General features: G+C 39.5%; 3 protein-coding genes and 1 pseudogene across 3 annotated transcripts; 2 read left to right on the top strand and 2 right to left on the bottom strand.

Moving 5' to 3' along the window:
* Nucleotides 1-2,136: 2,136 nt before the first annotated feature.
* Nucleotides 2,137-3,018, top strand: LOC145487118 (uncharacterized). The gene has a single exon (XM_081465840.1). It carries the CDS (start codon nt 2,392-2,394, stop codon nt 3,016-3,018), a length of 627 nt encoding a protein of 208 aa, XP_081321966.1. The 5' UTR covers nt 2,137-2,391.
* A 1,113-nt stretch (nt 3,019-4,131) lies between these two features.
* LOC145487126 (uncharacterized) lies at nt 4,132-6,890 on the bottom strand. Its single transcript, XM_081465851.1, has 2 exons — nt 4,869-6,890; nt 4,132-4,762 (listed from the first exon to the last, which is right to left on the bottom strand). The coding sequence occupies exon 1, from the start codon at nt 6,885-6,887 to the stop codon at nt 6,336-6,338; it is 552 nt and encodes a 183-aa protein (XP_081321977.1). The 5' UTR covers nt 6,888-6,890; the 3' UTR covers nt 4,132-4,762; nt 4,869-6,335.
* An 80-nt stretch (nt 6,891-6,970) lies between these two features.
* Nucleotides 6,971-7,796, bottom strand: LOC145487114 (uncharacterized; annotated as a pseudogene).
* A 7,882-nt stretch (nt 7,797-15,678) lies between these two features.
* Nucleotides 15,679-17,569, top strand: LOC145487123 (uncharacterized). The gene has a single exon (XM_081465850.1). It carries the CDS (start codon nt 15,679-15,681, stop codon nt 16,228-16,230), a length of 552 nt encoding a protein of 183 aa, XP_081321976.1. The 3' UTR covers nt 16,231-17,569.
* The last annotated feature ends 4,276 nt before the right edge of the window (nt 17,570-21,845 follow it).

The raw sequence follows: 21,845 nt of genomic DNA on the forward strand, positions 1-21,845 counted from the left end.
ATATAAAAGGTTTTTAAAATGTTTTATCCCATCTTCTTACGAAATATCGCAACTTTCTTCGACCGTCTCATTTTTACGAATTTTGTTTATTAGTTTCCAGAATTCGCCGCTTCGGTTGGAATTCAAATTGTTTATTTCATTTAAAAGTTGATTTTTGTATGTCTTGTACATCTTTTTTACTAGCGTTTTGTATTTCTTTTTGAGGGTAAAGTATTCTTGTCGCAGTGATCGAGGAGCTGTGGGATTTATTTCCTTCGCCAGTTTCTGCAGCTTTTTCTTTAGTTGTCTGCAAGTATTATCGTACCATGGTTTGTGTTTCTTCGTACATATAATTGCATTTTCGCGTTTTACGTGATGTCTCCAGGCTTAGTTTTGCAACTGATTTTAGTATTTGATTGAACTGTGAAATCTCATCATCTATTGAGCTGTGGTGTGCTGCATTAAAGGATTGAAGCCTGTCTTGAATATCAATACTCGATAATGCACTTATGAATTTATCTTTGCATTCTGACTTCCAAAGAAACTTGGTGAAGTTGTTTTGTGGAAACGCCCCCTTTCTTTGAGTATTTTTTGAGGCGTTGTAGTTCATGATATCACGATTACTGGAGGCTAATTTGAGAACGATTAGACAGTGATCAGAATAAGGCGTCAAATGCTGTATTTGAAATCCTAGCAGTGTTTTGAAGATCTTCACTGACTATTCCGTAATCAACAGTGAGTGAGTGAGTGAGTCAGTCAGTCAGTCAGTCAGTCTGTCAATCAGTGAGTGAGTCAGTCAGTCAGTCAGTCAGTTAGGCAGGCAGGCAGGTGGGCGGACAGTTAGGGAGTGCGTCAGTGAATTAGTGAGCCAGTCAATTAGTTAGCTCTTCGGTTTTGGGCATTCTCTGGGATTCAAAATGTCATAACTCTTTAATTTTTGAGATATAGACAAACAGCTTTCAGATTTCAATTGCCCTTGCTGTCTTCTTTACAAAGAAGCAAAAAACAAACAAATAAACAAAAAATAAAAACAAACAAGCAAACAAACATACAAACAAAGAAAAAAAGAGAAACCGTTGGTTTTCGATAAGCAATTAAGAATAAAAAGCAGCGATATGAAAAAAAAAAAAAAAAAAATGACGTTTCGACGGCTCCATGCCATCATTCTCAAACTCAAATAAAACACATTATGTGGGTTTCGTTATATAGTGAAGTCTAAGTGCATATGACTAAGAGATCAAATAATCAACGAATAAAATACCAAGCTTGATGCGCCTCAACTGTTAAATCAAACGTTTTGCTTTAATGGAGTCGGATTGAGTGTTAAGAGTAGGTTTTTTTGTCTTTGATGAAGAGCATTTCATAAATTAAACAATTCAGCTTCCGACGGCATTTCTTGAGGATAGTAAATTGGTCACGGAGATCTTTGTTTCTCAGGCTGTGTACGTTCCGCAGTTGTTTACCAATGACCGCAGAATGCTTATGTTCGTTATGTGGTGAAACAGGTGTCGGCATGTATAGCTCACATAATCTGTATCGCAAAGATACATTTGTATTCATAAACAACGCATTGTTCCTTAATAAGAGGTAGTTTGAGTTCTGTAACTTTGATCTCATCAGCAATTTTCTTGCTCGTAAACACTGAGCACAAGTCGCTGTTAATTTTCTTTACGCGATCTGAGAGTTGTCTTCGCACTAAGTCAGCTGACCGCTGATCTTTAAGGGGTAGAGTAATCCGAACGGGCTTATTAACTTGAAATGTATGATCATGTGCTTGGTCTTGCGACTCATTGAATCTGGTGATTGTAGAGTGAACGAGTCTCTCAGCAGCGAAAAGATCAGATGGAGATGAGAATCGATGTGCACGATTTAACATAGTCGTGGGAAGAGATCGTTTATACCTGTTGTGTACATGGCTCCGGTAATGGAGAAGAAGTCCTTTATCTGTTGTATTCCTGTTCACGCATGATCTTACTTGGCTACCCATCGTGAAGTTTAAAAGGTGTGCTTTGTTCAGCGTTGAAAGAAAAGCTGTAGTAGTCGACCAATCTTGTCTGCCACGGGCACATATAATTATGTTCTTGCGAAATGGCTCGACGAGAAACTGAAACAGCTTTCGGTCAACAAATAAACAATCACTGATGTCTTCCAGTTTACCACTGACCTCAAGGAGATGCCTTTATTGAGCATGATATTTTAACATCATATGACGCATCTTCGCTCTTCACGAATGCTCCCCTCGAGGAAACAATACAGATCCTTTCTAACAATGCTTTTGCTGAGAATTGATTCAATGTGACATACAACCTGAACATCAGCCGAGATGATCTCGTTACGCTTCTATGAGTGGCTACCAAACACCAAATTTTCCAGTTTAATGGCAGCCTCTACGAGCAAAAAGCTGGTGTGGCGATGGGATCACCACCAGAACCGCTCATGGCAAATGCATTCATATGTTCCATCGAGGCGAAGCTAGAAAGGGAGAATAAACTACCCTATTTCTACAAAAGGTGTGTGGACGACACCTTAGCCGTGGTGCGGGATATTCCAACTGCTACAGTTTTTTTTGCAACACTGAACAAAGAACACTCTTCAATCAACTTCACGATTGAAGTAGCAATCAATAGCAAACTGCCTTTCATCGGAATGGAACTCATGAAGATGGGTGGCCAAGTAAGAACATGCGTCTATGGGAAAACAACAGATAAAGGACTTCTTCTCCATTACCAGAGCCATGTACACAACAGGTATAAACGATCTCTTCTCACGACTATGTTAAATCGTGCACATCGAATCTCATCTTCATCTGATCTTTTTGCTGCTGAATGTGATAACCTGAAAGAGATCTTTCTCAAGTTTAAGTACCCTAAGAGACTCATTAACTCTACAATCACTAGATTCAATGAGTCGCAAGACCGAAAACAAGTACATGATATTCAAGTTAATAAGCCCGTTCGGATTACTCTACCCTTTGAAGATCAGCGGTCAGCTGACTTAGTACGAAGACAGCTAGCTCTCAGATCTCGTGAAGAAAAATAACAGCGACTTGCGACCAGTGTTTACGATCAAGAAAATTGCTGATGAGATCAAAGTGAGAGAACCCAAACCACTTCTTATTAACGAACAATCGTTGTTTATGAATTCAAATGTGATCTGTGCAATACAGGTTATGTGAGCTATAATAAGCCCGTTCAGATTATTCTAACCTTTAAAGATCAGCAATCAGCGACTTAGTACGAAGATAACTCTCCGATCTCGCGAAGAAAATTAATGGCGACTTGCGCCCAATATTTACGAGCGAGAAAATTGCTGATGAGATCAAAGTGACAGAACCCAAACTACCTCTTATGAACGAACAATGCGTTGTTTATGAATTGCTGGTTTTCAGTGTCACGCAATTCAAAATAGATCAAAATAAAAATCAAAACCGTTCAATAGATAAAGTCCAGAATCTGGGAAATGAAAGAAGGTAAATATGCAAAGGCTCTCGCCAAAATTCTGGTCACAGCAATTTTTCTTATGCGAGATATGCGGAGAAATGTTTTACCCAAATTTATAGAGATTTGTATGGAGACGCCATGCTGGTGCCCATCCGTATGGGCACCAACATGGCGGCCGGAAACCAACAGAAACATCTGTCACTGAGTTTTGCTACAAAAGTGTGAATTTATCCCTCGAGGAACTCTAAAACATTAAAATAATACTTTTTCTAAGACATGAACTGTTCAGATAGCCAAGTTCCTCGAAATAAGTCACCTTTTTTAACCATCATGACGGCTCTCTAGGCCGTCATGTAAATGCCGCGTCACGCAAAAGCTTAGAAATTCAAGCGTTGTGTATCACAAAACCAAGAACCCATTCGGAGCGAAAATTTGTATGAACATTAGTTTTCAGCTGCTCTTAAGCATCATTTAAGTAAAATCTCAGGAAGATCAATAGTTTTGTAGTTCGAATTTTAGTGACGTCATGTGAAAACCACAAATGTAGCTGTGCGATGCAGATTATGTGAGCTATACATGCCGACACCTGTTTCAGCGCATTAACGGACATAAGCATTCTGCGGTCATTGGTTAACAACTGCGGTGCTACACAACCTGAGGGACTAAGATCTCCGTGACCAATTTACAATCCTCAAGTAGTGCCGTCTGAAGCTGGATTGCCTAATTTAAGAAATGCTCTTCATCAAAGACAAAAAACTTTTAACAATCAATCCGACTCCACTAAAGCAAAACTTTTCATTTGACAGTTGAAGCGCATCATGCTTAGTATTTTATTCGTTGATTATTAGTAGTAATAGTCGCTCATATGACCGGTAACCAATCAGGAGCCGAGAAAGACAATAGGCTATTGTTTGGAGAACAATGGATGCTATTGTTTTCCAAATCCAAGATGGCCGCCACAAATTTCAGCCAATCAGGAGCCGAATTAAGAACAATGGATGCTATTGTTTTCAAATCCAAGATGGCCGCCACAAACTTCAGCCAATCAGGAGCCGAATTAAGAATTCAAGATGGCGGCGCCCACGAAAGTCGGCCATGTTGGAAAACAGCCCACCAGCCTCGACGGAGGACTGGGATCGGTCTCACGGATTTCCATGGCGACACAAATCACGCCAGGGTCACGCAAAAAATGTCATTCAACTTCAAAATCGATACTTACGGTGTCCTGTGGTCCTAAACGACAGAGGTCCGTCCAACAAGCGGCCATGATGGAGACTGAGAGACTTGTGTCCGAGGCACTTATATACCTTTCTATTCGTTCCAAAGCATCCTGGGACGGTGACCTCATCGGAACCAATCCTAGACTTGCCCCACTCCGTTGGCAGTCGAAGGAGTAAAAAATAGGGGTGAGGGGGTACTCCCTGTTCCAAAGCATCGTGGGACGGTGACCTCATCGGGAACCAATCCTAGACTTGTCCCACTCCCTTCTCGGTCAAAAAGGTAAATAGTAAAAAAGTTTGTTGACTCACGAAATGGAAGTTAGAAGAAGTCGAAGACTACTAGGATTGATCCCCGAAGTAGATGAGTTCAAGGACAAATGTTTCATCTGTCAAGGCGACCTTGTCATTGACTCCTTGACTCGATGTAGTGCGAAAACTTATTGCTGTGGAAAATTTTTGCACAAGAGATGTTTGCAACAGGAGTTACAATACTCAGATAGGTGCGGACATTGCAAAACCTCAAATCCTCGGGGGAATGAAGATGAGGCACAACTTTCACCTTGGAAGGAGGTGGTACGCGAGAGGATTACCAACGCAACAAATGCCATCAATAGGTATCGGCGAGGGGGACGGCCTTATCATATTCACAACCCTAATATTGTTCAATTCGTGGAGGACCTTGCCGTACCATGCGAATCTTTCCATCTGGTTTGAATTTTATACAAGACTCACCATCTTCGTGCAGTAAAGGAGAAACGCTACCCTGTACATCCATGCCTATGTCAACTTGCCGTGGATGACCATTACCCAATCAATAAGACAGACGGTGTATGAAATGTTCAGTAGAAACATCCCAACGGAAGTAATGCTCTGCGTACGCGAAGTAAAATTTAGGTTATTGTTCCTGTCGTGGCTGCACTACGACGCTGAGGATGAAGTGATTATCAACAGATTAACTCTTCAGTCATCTTTTTCACCCCCCATTTACCCTGAAGACACAGCTTGGGTGTAACGTGTCACTTTTATTGTAACTCAAAAAACTCGTAAAACAACACAAAAACAAAAACAAAGAGTCTGAGTCTTTGCAACGTTTATTGAATAATGATAATAAAAATAATAACATGAACTCCGAAAAAGAATTGATTACAATTTTTAACTCTTTAAGTCTTGACCGTCGGTATTCCACAAAGTGTTGGGAACTAAACTCGTTTCCAGTTTCACAGACTCTTGGTCCCTGGTCCCAAAACGCGCGATATTCTGCCCTAGTTTTCTTTGCTTTTGGTCATGAAGTCTTTGCCTGATCCTTTCCTTATTCTTGGCATAATAACTTCTCCAATACTCGTTGATCCGTTCCCTGTTGTTTTTACAGTATTGTCTTCGGTAATTTCTGATGTGCTCCTTGTTCTGTTGACAATACGCTCTCTGGCTGCTGGCGAGTCGTTCCTTGTTGTTTTCATACCATCTTTTACGACGGGTTTTGAGAATCCCGACGTTCTCTGCACGATATCTCTTTTGTTGGGCCAGGATTCGCTGTTTGTTCTTGGCATAATATTTTTTGTGGTAGGCCCTTTTACAGACAACCCTCTGGTCATTCCCCGACAGTTGATTGGAGCAATTCATCTTGCATGTGTGGCGTCTTACAAATAATGACTAAAACCCTGGAATCACACTCTCTTATAAGAGTCACATGGCTAATTCAGGTCTTAACCTCTTCTTCTACTTCCTCTTCGTCATCACCGTCGGGGAGTAACTTCTTCCGCATTAGTCTGTTTAGCAGAAATTTTCGTTTTGCCACTGCCGACTCGGCCGCTTCGTCAAAATCCATGTCGTCTTCCTCAATAAAGCGTCGAAGAGTCTTCATGACTTTACGGTGTATTGCGTCGTGTTTGATACGGTGAGTCCATTTTAGACGCTCTAAGTAAGTCCTTCGTAGCCTTCTTCTACTTACAGGTAGTAGGACGTTGAAAGCAGCATTTTCTGCATAGTTTTGGGATTTTCCCTTATCCAGGAACTGCTGGACTTCTTTCAGGTAGGTTTTTTTGACGTCTTCCCCGGCGTTTTGACGTAGCGGACTCCATGGATCTGGTTCATCGTCGTCCGCTTCTTCTTCCTCTTCGGAGCTGCTACTATCCTGATCTTCTTCCTGTTCCTCTTCAGGCTCCTCTTCATCCACCTCTTCTTCTTCTTCAACGTTCTCGTCATTGTTATCTTCCACGGGGCCAAAAATATCTGTTGAACGATCATCCATGATTCTCGTCGACCTTCACCCAAGACAACGTACTTCAAATGAGCCGAGTCGATTAAACTGATGTTTAATATACCATTTTGGGCAATGATCAGACATCCTCTCTCTTTCTTCGATGCCAGCGCGGGTATCCTTCGTGCGTCCTGAGGTGACTAAACACGCGTTTCCTGTCATCACTGGCGGATGTAAATCTAGGACCGTGTACCCAAACGGTCGTTCGGACACTTTTTGATACGCGTCCATCATGTCTTGCCAGCAAGTGGGAAAAGCTTGAAGCAGTAAATTCTTCATCCCTAATTGATCTCTTGGATTTTTGAAGGCTACGATGTAGTGGGCGTTCCTGGAAATACTCTTGGCGTATTTCCCTGGTGGAAACATGTCTTGGTACAAGTACAACACGGTGATATTTTGATGATGAGAGTGTTTGGTGAATAAGTCTAGCAACGCTTTTTCCTCACTTCCGTCTGCCATCAGATCGTCCAGTACAAGTAATCCACCCTTCGAGAACCATGACTTGAGATGGTCTGACTCTGGAATCCCTTCGTGAAATTGCACACCAGCGTCTTCCATGTCTCTAAATCCGTCTTGCCACGCCCCGTAGCAATAATGAATCGTAGTGGGAGGGTTTACAAACAACTCATCCAAGTGATCCAAGAGTAACGATTCGGTAAAACAAGTCTTGCCACAACCAGAAGGGCCCACGATCAAAATACTGGAGGGTGTCTTGAACCGAAATGCTTCTCCCATTTCTATTCTACTAGGGATCCCATGGTGCTTTTCGGTAGGTAATGTAATATTTGGGACATCTCGTGTCTTTTCTGATCCACTGCTTTGACAACTATGTTTTTCGTGACGAATTTTACTATCTGTACGAGAGAATAGTCTATGACAATATCGGCAATAAAGGGACATGACTCCTTGCTAGTTTGACTCAAAATGAATGGAGGCAGTTAATGCCTTAGTTTTATACATAATTAATGATCGAGTTGACGAGTGTGGTGGAGGTGGTGGCGGTGGTGGTGGTGGTGGTGGTGATGGTGAATGTGATGGTAGTGCAGGTAATGGATGTGGTGGTGGTGGTGAATGTGGTGGATGTAGTGGTGGTGGTGAATGTGGTGGATGTGGTGGTGGTGGTGAATGTGGTGGTGGTGGTGTTGGTGGATGTGGTGGTGGTGGATGCGGTGGTGGTGGTGTAGGTAATGGATGTGGCTGTGGTGGTGAATGTGGTGGATGTGGCGGTGGTGGTGGTGGTGGTGAATGTGGTTTTGGTGGCGGTGCTAAATGTGATGGTGGTTGTAAGTGTGGTGGTGGTTGCGGTGGTGGTGGCGGTGGTAAATGTGGTGGTGGTAGTAAATGTGGTGGTGGTGGTGGTAAATGTGCTGGTGGTAGTAAATGTGGTGGTGGTGTAGGTGGTGGATGTGGTGGTGGTGGTGGTGGTGGTGGTGAATGTGGTGGATGTAGCGGTGGTGGTGGTAAATGTGGTGGATATGGCGGTGGTGGTGGTGAATGTGGTGGTGGTGGCGGTGGAGGTGGATGTGGTAGTAATTGTGGTGGTGGTGGTAAATGCAGTGGTGGCGGTGGTGGTGGCTGTGGTGGTGGATATGGTGGTGGTGGTGTAGGTGGTGGTGGATGTGGTGGTGGTGGTGGTGGATGTGGTGGTGGTGGTGGTGGTGGTGGTGGTGGTGGTGGTGGTGGTGGTGGCGGTGGTGGTGAATGTGGTTTTGGTGGTGGTGGTAAATGTGATGGTGGTGGTGGATGTGGTGGGGTGGCGGTGGTAAATGTGGTGGTGGTGTAGGTGCACTGCGTGAAAGCCAAAATATTCTAGATTATTATATGGCTAGCTCCGTGAGCGGGCAAGATGAATCAAATCCTGCGCTGTGATTGGCTACCCGAGCGGGCAAGATGGAGCTATCTTGCCCGCTCGGGACTACCCGCCATGTCCCGCAAGAAAAATTTTCCCGAAAGCCATATAATAAATCCTTTATTGACCAAGCTTGTTCGGCCAAGATGGCTGGATATTGGCCTCGTTCTTTTTTTGCGTGTTTATGGACCTCGACTCCGTCTCGGTCCATAAACACGCAAAAAAAGAACTTGGCTAATATCCAGCCATCTTGACCTCACACTTGGTCAATAACCCATATGTATTCTAGACTCGAATCTGTGATGGTGACGCAATAGAATCCTAGAGTATTCAAGCCGCACACAACACGTGACGTACACCTGGAATATTCGTATCGAATACGGTGGAATACGCTCCGTTCATAATCGTTCGAGGATTTTCGTTAAAGTATACCACACATCTGTCGTACTCCTAGAGTATGATGGCGAACCCTTTCTAAAAAGAACTTTATAAAAGAAGGTAACAGTTCGGGTGCATAGCATTCTCCTGGAAGCAAAATTTAGACTGAATTCAAAGTATGTGCGATCTGCGCGTGTACACGTTTATCCTCGAATACGTGATCTTGACGCCAAAGCTATAGAATTCTAGAGTATTCATCGCGTGTACAACCGTGACGTGGACCTGGAATATTCTTATAGAATATGGGCATACGGCAGGAGCACGACCGTGTATTCGTTCGTTGACCAGAACAATTGTACTTTTTTGGTTCATGTTGTCGGCGCGGCGCATGTGTTTTGCTTGAATCAAGAAATTTACACACTTTGTTGTAACTTCGAATTCCCCTCATTCGGTTTTGACGGAGGTTTTCGGGATAATCACTACAATTCAAAGTGTATGTATGTACGTAAAGTTCCGCAAAGTTAAACTGACTAGAGACACGTAAAGCTGCGCAAAGTTTGGTCAGTAAGAGGAATCAAGTTCGTTTCGGAGAAGTTTTGGTGTATTCAGTGGAGAAAGTCCCGAGACCTTCAGACAAATATCTTTTCTCTGTGGGATGACTCCTAAATAACGGCCCAGTAGCTTCCTCAGTCGACTCCCTGCCATCATATCAAGATTGCATTACGCTTGAACAAGAAATCACAAAACGTATTACGAAGTCGAAAACACTTTAATCAGATTTTTTTCCTCGAGGTTACTTTTGAAACGAAATTGACTTTAAATGTGTCTCGAAACGACTTGAAACGAAATGAGAGAAACGACATTCATCAGCATTCTGAGTGTCCGGCCTTCAACAAGCACGGATCAGCGGTTTTCCAAATTAGATACCAGGTTCTCTCGGTTCTCGCGCCATTTTTTGGCGTTTTAAAAAGTGTGAAATGTTGAAGCTTGCATCAATCTCTTGGTCCTTTTTCACTGTTTAAAAACTCTACTTTGGCGGACAAAATTCAGTTTACCTTCACTTCTTCTCTGTGCACGATTTCAAGCAGTTTTTGGTGGCATACAACTGGTGAAAACATCGATACATACGGAGGTACGAGTCAACAACAACAGGTAAAACGTAAGCCATTGTTGCCTTCCCGGGTTGTCTTGTACGTACGAGTAAGTTAAGCTTAAGTTTCTAGGGTAAAGTTCAGTTGTAATGTTTGCTTAAGATGTATGGAATTGCCTCTGGTTGTAAATGTTTCTTTATCAAGCAGAAATTATACATTGGAAGTTAATGTAACCTTGACTTCAAGAGCGACAGCAATGGGAACGATGGTGAATTAAACCATTAAATCAAACTACTGTGTAAAATTTACTGATTGATTTATTATGATATTTTCCTTAGTTCTGCAAGCTTGATTTGAGGTTTCCCAGTGTGGAATTACACATAAACTTAACCAACCTTTTATGCGTATTGTATTTTAATCATAGGATGAAGTAAAATTGGTAATGCCTTACATGTATGTATAATCCCTGGCCTCCGTATTTGAAGAAAAAAAAGGAAAACCTATGAGGAAGACCCTGGCTTACAAGATACATGTATGTATTTATGACTATTTAGGGGGCCATGGAGACTTTTTGAGATTTATTTTTGTAAGAGCTTTTGAAAAATTATATTGGCAAGTAAATTTTGGCATTTCACAAGTCAGTCTCTATATATTTTATATATAAACAAGGTGATTTGGAGATCTGTTTTCAGAGTGCTCAGTAGTAAACCAGAGCGTGATTATAACAGATGACGAACTGAGCAACTGTAGATCTGACTTGACATTTTATTACTATTTAGTTTCGTAGTACATAACTTGTGTGCAGCACTCGTGAGATAAAATTGCCAAATTCGAATTTACAGCATTACACTGATTTGAAATACACATGCAACCGTTGGAAATATGATAGCTACAATAAGTGAACGCTTTTACAAAAAAAAGAGGGAAAATTAGAAATTATAGATAAACACTGTTAATATTGTGTAACAACAGAAGCTTTAAAAGTTAAAATTTAGCATTTCTCAGGAAGAATTTGTTTGCGTGTCTACATGAAGTTATCAGTTCATTCCATTTTTTTTCAGAGAGGCTACAAAGGTTTACAAAGGTACTTCTCCCGGAGGCAAAGGTTACATTGATTTGAAGTGGAGTTACATGGGGCAGCTTGCTTTAAAATCTTTCAAGTGACTTTGAACTTTGATTTATTGTCAAAGTCACCTGGAGGCTGCCCCATATAACCCCGCTTCAAATCGATGTAACCTATGCCTTTGGGAGAAGTACTTTATTATTTGTAAACCTGAGTTAGCCTCTCTGAACAAACAGAATGAACTGATTAGATAATTTCATGTAGACATGCAAACAAATTCCTCCTCAAAAATGTTACATGTTAAATTTTAAATTTTAAATCTTCTCTTGTATTTCAATAATAACAGAGTTTATTCCTAATTTCCAACTATCCTTTGTTTGTAAAAGCATTCGCTTATTGTAGCTATCACATTTCCAATGGCCGCTTGTGTATTTCAAATCAGTGTAATGATGCAAATTCCCATTTGGCAATTTTATCTCATGAGTACTGCACACAAGTTGTGTAGTACGAAACTAATTAGTAATAAAATGTCAAGTCAAATCTACATTTGATCAGTTTGTCATCTGTTATTTTATATATACATTATGTTAAGGTACATGTAAACCCTGTTTCATTGATGACTACTACAAATTTCAAGACAATTTCCCATAGTAATGTCAAACTATAGTGAAACTTTGATATAATGAAGTGCCAAGGAATTGGCAAAGTATGTTCACTATAACAGGGTTTTGTATCAAGGTTCTTTTCCGTATAGTCTACTATTACTGGGGCCATGAAAATCATTAGTTATACTGAGGACCTCGTTATATAGAGGCTCGTTAAATCGAGGTTCCACTGTACTAACCATATCCCTTCCAAAGGTAAATATTGAAAATTGAGTTTTATTACTCATTTAGGTTATTAGTCTAAGAAGGAATTTGTTTGCATGTGTACATGAAGTTATCTAATCAGTTCATTCTGTTTGTTCAGAGTGACTATTAGCCACTCATTTCAGGTTAAGAGCTGAAAATTCAGAACAATATTGAATTTGATACTCAAATTTTGATTGGATTAATTAATGCATAAAAAGTTTGCACCATATCTAGCAAAAAATGAAAGGCTTCTAGAGCTTGGCTACCTTTGTCAGTGCAAAATGAAACATAATCTGTAACCTTGAACATTGTTGCTTGAATCGTTTTTAATGTTTTTAAGCCCACAAACTCTGGCCTTCACATCCTTTCATACTTTGTTTGCACTGTAAACTTGATTAATGTGCAACACAACTCTCTCTTCTCTCAAAGGCATCTTAAGTATGTTTTTGCATGCACTAGAAACCCAGGTGCTTACAGTGTAGCTTTCCCAATGTGACTGTGAAACCTTTTGGTCATCAATCCTGTCAACACTTAGTGTTGATCTCAGGTCTTGGTTTGAATTTTCAGCTCTTTGTCTTGAGGTTACCCTATATCTTTCAGAGTGTCTTGCACCCACGCCATTTAGCATGTCTAATTCAAGCCAATAAAGCTGGCTATCAATCTACACGTACATGTATACCAAGAATTTTGAAATAAAATGAATTGTCAAATTTTTCAGGGTTTCTCTATGCGAGCATCCGATCACTTTTTGAAAGCTAAGTCAAAGTGAGTCTGCCTCGAATTTTGGACAGTAGCTAGTTTATCATCCATGTCTGTTAATTTTTATTTTGAAATATTTTTTCTCTGAGAGTGATTTTTGAATGATCAGTCCACCATTTTTTATTCCTGTTTTGGAAATGTTCTGTAACTTTTTACTGTGATTGAATATGGCAACACGCGGGCAATTTTTTTAGTGTTTTGTGTCCAGAAACTGAGAAACAAATTAAATTAACAAGAAACAAAGTTCACTTTGACTTGTACATGTAGCTTTCAAAATGTGATAATAATAATAATGATTTGGACGCCAGCACTAAAATGTCTAGAAAAATTTGGCAATTCATTTTATTTGAAAGTCCTTGGTATAGTTTGATAGCCAGCTCTATAAGTTTTAATTTGATATGGGGTTTACATACAGTGTCTACAGATTAAATCGGATGCACTACGTCCCTTTTGTCTGAGACACCTCTAAAGGTATATGGTAATGATAAGAGGGTTCCAATTGTTGAACTGAATAATGATGATGTTAGAGTGGTTTTCAATTGAGTGTCGTAAAACCAAAACTAAAACCAACTACTCACCAGTTTGACTTCTCAGCTAATCTCGAAGTGTAGTAAAACCAAAACCAAAACCAAAACCAAAGTATTGTCTAAACCAAAGTAATTGTCTAATTACTTTCGACACTCAACTGAAAACCGCTCTAAATATGCAAAGCAGCAATTCATTAATTCATCCTTAATTCTCTTTTGTAACATAGCAGCATCTAGTTCTAAAGTTTGCATACAGAATGTAAGTGTTTTTTAGACTGCTTCTCAGATGGTTCCTTCTGCTTTTTCATAATATAGCAGCATCTAGTTAGAAAGTTGCATGCAAAATGTTATAGAAGTGGTTTTTTAGACTTTGCTTCTCAAATGCTTCATTATGCCTTTTCATAACACAGCAGCATCTAGTTATAAAGTTTGCAAACAAAAATGTTATAGTGTTTTTTAAAGACTTTGCTTCTCAGATGGTTATGCTTTTTCATAACAAAGTAGCATCTAGATATAAAGTAAATGCATACAAAATGTTATGGTGTTTTTCTAGGTTTTGCTTCTCAGATGGTTCCTTATACTTTTTCATAACATAGGGTCTTAACAATGTAAATTCTTCCTTCGTTTGATGAAAATAAACATACACGAACAAGTAACAATATACAAGTAAGTTTTATTATTTCAGTATAAATAAAGTATTATTTGAAATGAAATGAAGATGTCATAACGGCAGTTGTTTACTTTTTGTTGGGATAACATGCATATTGTCCTGGTAATTTTCTTTCTTTTGGGTGGGTTTTGTTAGGAATCCAAAGGAATTTAAAAGTGTGTTACACTCGGCAGTTTGAACAAAGTTTGGGGGATATACAAGCTTTGGTATGAGTCCTCAGTACTTCACGTTGGCGTCAGTATTCAATCACGAATACGTTTCATACTTTACACGAGTCTCGTGTCCCAGTCGAACACCACAGAACACTTGAAGTGTGTCGTTTAGAATACCTTAAAACCTCACGTATGCCTCAGTATTCAAACATGAATACGTTTCATACTTCGCGTGAGTCTCGTGTCCCAGTCGAACACCACAGAACACTTGAAGTGTGTCGTTTAGAATACCTTAAAACCTCACGTGTGCCTCCGTGTTCAAACACGAACACGTTTCATACTTCGCATGAGTCTCGTGTTCCAGTCGCACGTTTCGAACATTAGCGTGTTGTCTGACTGAACTACGCGGTAGTGTATATTACCTGCATAAAACCCGTTCTTGACGACGCAAGACATCTTTGGCTGTGAAAAATGTGACACAACTTTCGTATTCATAGCGTGCGATTCTCGAAAATTAGAGCATACTTGACGTATTCAATAGTATTCGAAGACGTTGACGTCAGAAATGGCGTCGTGCATCTCGTGTTCCAGTCGCAAACTCTCGAACAACTGAGAGTATTGGAAAATGTTCGAGTCATAAATGATCACTATATCTTCGAAGAACATTAATGCAACATTAATCTACCAAAACGTGGCCCGTATGATTTATCGAACACTTCGAGTCATTCACGAGTATTAAATTTGAATACGGAAAAACAGGCCGGATTCCTCTAGAATATTCCAGGTGTATTTCGAGTCAGCCGCAATCGAATACGTCAGAACATTGCGGCATACGCGGCGTGCGCCGATCCGTATTCGAGCGAATTCGGGCCCGAACATTTGGCTTTTCGCGCAGTGGTGGTGGTGGTGTAGGTGATGGATGTGGTGGTGGTGGTGGTAAATGTGGTGGATGTGGCGGTGGTGGTGGTAAATGTGGTGGATGTGGCGGTGGTGGTGGTGAATGTGGTGGTGATGGTGGCGGTGGAGGTGGATTTGGTGGTAAATGTGGTGGTGGTGTAGGTGGTGGTGTTGGTGGTGTAGGTGGTGGATGTGGCTGTGGTGGTGAATGTGGTGGATGCGGCGGTGGTGGTGCATGTGGTGGTGATATAGGAGGTATGAAGAATTTACTGCTTCAAGCTTTTCCCACTTGCTGGCAAGACATGATGGACGCGTATCAAAAAGTGTCCGAACGACCGTTTGGGTACACGGTCCTAGATTTACATCCGCCAGTGATGACAGGAAACGCGTGTTTAGTCACCTCAGGACGCACGAAGGATACCCGCGCTGGCATCGAAGAAAGAGAGAGGATGTCTGATCATTGCCCAAAATGGTATATTAAACATCAGTTTAATCGACTCGGCTCATTTGAAGTACGTTGTCTTGGGTGAAGGTCGACGAGAATCATGGATGATCGTTCAACAGATATTTTTGGCCCCGTGGAAGATAACAATGACGAGAACGTTGAAGAGGAAGAAGAGGTGGATGAAGAGGAGCCTGAAGAGGAACAGGAAGAAGATCAGGATAGTAGCAGCTCCGAAGAGGAAGAAGAAGCGGACGACGATGAACCAGATCCATGGAGTCCGCTACGTCAAAACGCCGGGGAAGACGTCAAAAAAACCTACCTGAAAGAAGTCCAGCAGTTCCTGGATAAGGGAAAATCCCAAAACTATGCAGAAAATGCTGCTTTCAACGTCCTACTACCTGTAAGTAGAAGAAGGCTACGAAGGACTTACTTAGAGCGTCTAAAATGGACTCACCGTATCAAACACGACGCAATACACCGTAAAGTCATGAAGACTCTTCGACGCTTTATTGAGGAAGACGACATGGATTTTGACGAAGCGGCCGAGTCGGCAGTGGCAAAACGAAAATTTCTGCTAAACAGACTAATGCGGAAGAAGTTACTCCCCGACGGTGATGACGAAGAGGAAGTAGAAGAAGAGGTTAAGACCTGAATTAGCCATGTGACTCTTATAAGAGAGTGTGATTCCAGGGTTTTAGTCATTATTTGTAAGACGCCACACATGCAAGATGAATTGCTCCAATCAACTGTCGGGGAATGACCAGAGGGTTGTCTGTAAAAGGGCCTACCACAAAAAATATTATGCCAAGAACAAACAGCGAATCCTGGCCCAACAAAAGAGATATCGTGCAGAGAACGTCGGGATTCTCAAAACCCGTCGTAAAAGATGGTATGAAAACAACAAGGAACGACTCGCCAGCAGCCAGAGAGCGTATTGTCAACAGAACAAGGAGCACATCAGAAATTACCGAAGACAATACTGTAAAAACAACAGGGAACGGATCAACGAGTATTGGAGAAGTTATTATGCCAAGAATAAGGAAAGGATCAGGCAAAGACTTCATGACCAAAAGCAAAGAAAACTAGGGCAGAATATCGTGCGTTTTGGGACCAGGGACCAAGAGTCTGTGAAACTGGAAACGAGTTTAGTTCCCAACACTTTGTGGAATACCGACGGTCAAGACTTAAAGAGTTAAAAATTGTAATCAATTCTTTTTCGGAGTTCCTGTTATTATTTTTATTATCATTATTCAATAAACGTTGCAAAGACTCAGACTCTTTGTTTTTGTTTTTGTTTTGGTTTACGAGTTTATAAGTCAATCGGTCTTGATAGAATTCATTTTACTTGTGACAACGTTCAACACACGTCTTCTTTTCTAAGCGTAACATTCTTTCCTGTCTTCGTGGCTATGGAGTTGAGCGATTGCTAGTTGTGTGACGCTTTGGAGGAAAGGACTATGTTTGATGTAAGTGATTTATTTTGGCGCTATTGGAAACCCGCTTAGACAACTATAATTGTTGAATAAGGAGCGATTTGCAGTGTTTGTAAATGAAGTTAAATCTTTACTTCAAGCGCGAAACGTTTGTTTGAAATTCCTTTGATTTTATTCTCAAGGGTTAAGATACAGTCTATCATGATTTGAGCCTCTAAACATGTGCTTTTCGGTTTTAATTTATTCCATGTTTCATCTCTGACTAATTATGTTAATTCCGCTTCAATGGTCGCCCAAAACGCCTTTTGTTTGTTCAAGATTCCTTTGAATGGTGCTTTTCTCAAGGGAACAGTCGAGATCAAGGAGTTTAGATTTTATTGCAATCTGTCATTAGCAATTCATTTTCACTTGAAGCATTTCAATTGTATTTTTTTTCTTCTCACCTTTTAGCCTATAAATTTTTGTCTTCCCTTATTATTCGTTACTCGTCAAAGATTGCATTCACGCTGGATAAAATTATTTCTGTTCTTTTGATAGTGCTATCTTATTTGAGACACAATGACCAGCTTTCTGTAATTTTAGCGCAAACGTTTTGGACATTAAAGTTCATTTGAAAAATTGTGTGATGACGATAGAAACCGGTCTTTTTACTCGATCAACATGGCAATGACGTCATATCTTTTAATGTTAGCCAAAAAGTGTTGATATTAAAGTTCGTGACATTTGACAATGTGTGATGTTTGGTTTTTAAATACCGGACCTCTGTCGTTTAGGACCACAGGACACCGTAAGTATCGATTTTGAAGTTGCATGACATTTTTTACGTGACCCTGGCGTGATTTGTGTCGCCATGGAAATCCGTGAGACCGATCCCAGTCCTCCGTTGAGGCTGGTGGGCTGTTTTCCAACATGGCCGACTTTCGCGGGCGCCGCCATCTTGAATTCTTAATTCGGCTCCTGATTGGTTGAAATTTGTGGCGGCCATCTTGGATTTGGAAAACAATAGCATCCATTGTTCTCCAAACAATAGCCCATTGTCTTTCTCGGCTCCTGATTGGTTACCGGTCATATGAGCGACTATTATTTGATTTCTTAATCATATGCACTGAGACTTTCACACGTACAATCACTATATAACGGACTCACATAATGTGTCTTATTTGAATTTGAGAATGATGGCATGGAGCCGTCGAAACGTCATTGTTTAATATCGCAGCTTTTTATTTTTAAAAACCGTTGGAGTTTAAAAACTCTTAATTAATGGCCTGGCAAGATATCATCAACTTTGAGATAAGTTGATATTTCGCTGTCAATTTTGTTGCTCAAAAAATGGACATTTGTTCTTTATTGACTTGCCAAGTTTCGTAAAAATATATTCTCTAAATTTGACTTTAATAACCCCCAAAAGCTTTTTCTTATGACCATTCTTAGGGCCGTTTGGCCTTAGCGTGTTTGCATGTAACCAGTTTCTCTCGTGTAAAAAGCGTATGAAAAATTCTCTGTTGATCTATTTTAGTTTTGAACTGTTTATTTACAATACAGGCTTAAGAATGTGTTGCGGTCAATCCGTGCTTTAATCCATTACGTTTACATTCATTCACATTAAAAATAATAATAATAAAAAAAGAAAATAAGAAAATAAAAAAGCTACGTTTTTTCAAGGTCTTAGGATCGGAGTCTATCCAAGCAAACAGAGATCACAGTATTGACAAGAAGGATACTGAGTACCTCGAAAAATCGACCTGGAAAAGAAGCGACCAAAGGTGAAATGAGGGTTAAGAATATCAAGTAGATACTAAAACAGTTTGCTCCAAGACACCAAGTTATCTTAGTTTACAGGGATGAATATTCAGCCGATATTTTTTTTTTTTGGTTATTCGTAGACAGTTTTTCACTCAAAGGCTGAGTAAAATATGATAAACAAGAGTTTTAAGGTAGCTGGTAACAGCTTCCAGCGCTTTCCTGCAGTTATCAAGTTGTAACTCATATCCAGTTCTGTTACAATATTGGCAATATATTGGCATTACAAAAATACCCAATCTGTCCTTAATTCCGCCTTGTTATATTGTAACGTCATAACTGGCCTGTGTTGCCACTAAAAAAAACACAAACAAAAACTAAACAGACTTCTAAATGTAGTTTTGAGTTTTCTTTCCCCTCTCTCACCCACTGTAACTATAATTTAACCCCATTGATAGTCTTCCATGCGTCTTTTAAAAAGGGAAAAAATCAGAAAACAGGTATCTAGTAATTATTAACACCAATATACTGTATTTATCATGTCATCATATATTAATTGCACCATGGAAAAGTGGGAATAAAAAGGCCTTCAAAGCTAACCGTTACACGTCTTTCTGACAAGTCATTCTTTTTCTTTTTTGATCTTTTATCCAGTTTTCTCGAATATTTAGTCGCATTTATATACATAAATACGTAAGGACAGACACATACACAATGTACATACACTGTTTGTGTACATACATGATTATCATACTAGGATTATATGTATGAGTTCAGTTCTTATTAATTATTAATTTGTTTATCACTATGTTTACAATCATCATCATTGTGTATTAATTTTTTTTTATTGTGAGAATTAAACATTGGAAACATTTTTTTCTTCAAATATGTCTTGTATTCGTCTTTAATTTTAATTTCTCTTGATGTCCCCACAACGTGTGTACGCTTATTATAGAGCTAGTCTGTAAACGAAAACAAAGCCCTACGAATAGGATCTGAAAAGCAACTCTGTATCTACAGCTGCTACTGAGTAACGTTATTTGACACCCATCGACATTCAATGAAGATACGATACCTTCCTTTGTGACACTGTTGGAACTTTTCAACACAGAATTTACACACTTGGGTGAGTAGTGGGGACCTCCCCAGTTTCATGTCAAAAATATGTTTTACAGGAAATCTTTTGGTGACCATGTAGATAAGGGGGCCTCGTTTTGGTCCTCAAAATTCGTCAACAGTCCCCGCAGTACTGGTGTGTAAACATATGAGTCCTCACAGCTAGGTGTGTGCAGGAACATATGTTGACATCGTTAAAAAAATACCTAGTTCAAAACAAAATATTCTCGTATAAAAGCAAAAGAGGTCAACTGATCTATATAATTGTCTAACTGAGTAAGCGTCATCACCGTGGTGACCACTGTGATGACGCGTATCGTTGTCGATAAGAGTACAGACAACGCTAAACCACATTTCGATTTGTTTTTTACCACAATATCATCGTCAAAGAAAACTTTTTTTTCAGAGTGCGAGCTAAAAAAGACATTGTGTGACACACTGACGCAAGCAGCGTTGTCTGGACTACTATTGACAACGGCAAATTAGCGACTGCGAGATTAGTAACAATTGTGGCAGAAAATCAATTTACAGTCCAAAGCAGTCAATCATTAATGACAATAATAAAGTATATATATATATATATATATATATATATATATATATATATATATATATATAGGCAGAATAATATGGTTTTCCAAACGGTGACTTCCAGTAGAAGGATCAAAAGATACCGTGCTTCAATGTGAATTTTAGTTAAGTGTAAGATGAGGCGTCATGAAGCAAACTTCTAACTGTTCCGGCTTTTAATGTGACGTTTCGGCCTTCGGCCTTCTTCAGATTGGAACAATATTTACAAGTTAAAAAATAAAACGTTAAAAATCCTAGTAAGTTTACAGATTTGCATGTATATATATATAAGATCAGAAAAATGTAAATATAATTACATAATGCTATAACACCTGAAATAATAGATTACATAACAAGTTAATGTCAACTTACAAGAATGCGCCGGGTGATAAGATTACAACAATGTATCTGCGAGCGCCTTAATTACTAAGTATATAATAGTCAGTCTAATTCTGTATTGTAACAAGCTAATGGCAACTTACAAGAACGCGCAAGTGATGAGATTACAACAATGTATCTGCGAGCGCCCTAATTACTAAGTGTATAAGTGTATAATAGTCAGTCTAATTATGTATTGTAACGGACGCGATTTTTGGATCTAAATTCCCGTCTTTTATTAAGACCATGAGGGCTGAGTGTAAATAGCTGGGAGGTCCAATAGGCCTCTCTGGTCAATAACAACTTATCAATATACGCAGCAACCCCCTGGCTAGTAATTTGTTCGATGACGATAAAATTAATTTCGGAAATTTCGTGCCTAGTACAATTAAAATGGACTGCAAGCTCACGCGTCTTTTTGTTGGTGAGCATGGATGATTTGTGAATATTGTTCCAATCTGAAGAAGGCCGAAGGCCGAAACGTCACATTAAAAGCCGGACATCTTACACTTTACTATATATATATATATATATATATATATATATATATATATCTATATATAAAAAGTTAAGATGCTTCGAGCCAACAGGGATGCCACGCGCCAGAAGGATCCAAAAGGATTCGTAGTCCAAACCTCGAGTAATGAAATTTGTAGGCAATTGTGGAAAACGAGGACGGACAACTTCGAGCGAAAAAAATATATATATACAGTAAAAAATCTAAGAAATCTAAAAAAAAGTTTAAAAATTTTTAAACTTTTTTTTAGATTTCTTAGATTTTTTACTGTATATATATATTTTTTTCGTATCGAAGTTGTCCGTCCTCGTTTTCCACAATTGCCTATATATCTATCTATATATATATCTATATATATATATCTATATATATATATATATATATATATATATATATATATCTATCTATCTATATCTATCTATCTATCTATCTATCTATCTATCTATATATATATATATATAATGACTTAGATACTACCACATGTGTAGTATTTGGGGCGGCTTTTTAAGCTTA

The sequence above is a fragment of the Orbicella franksi genome, chromosome 5 (assembly GCF_964199315.1).
Source record: "Orbicella franksi chromosome 5, jaOrbFran1.1, whole genome shotgun sequence".
NCBI classification, from domain to species: Eukaryota; Metazoa; Cnidaria; class Anthozoa; order Scleractinia; family Merulinidae; genus Orbicella; species Orbicella franksi.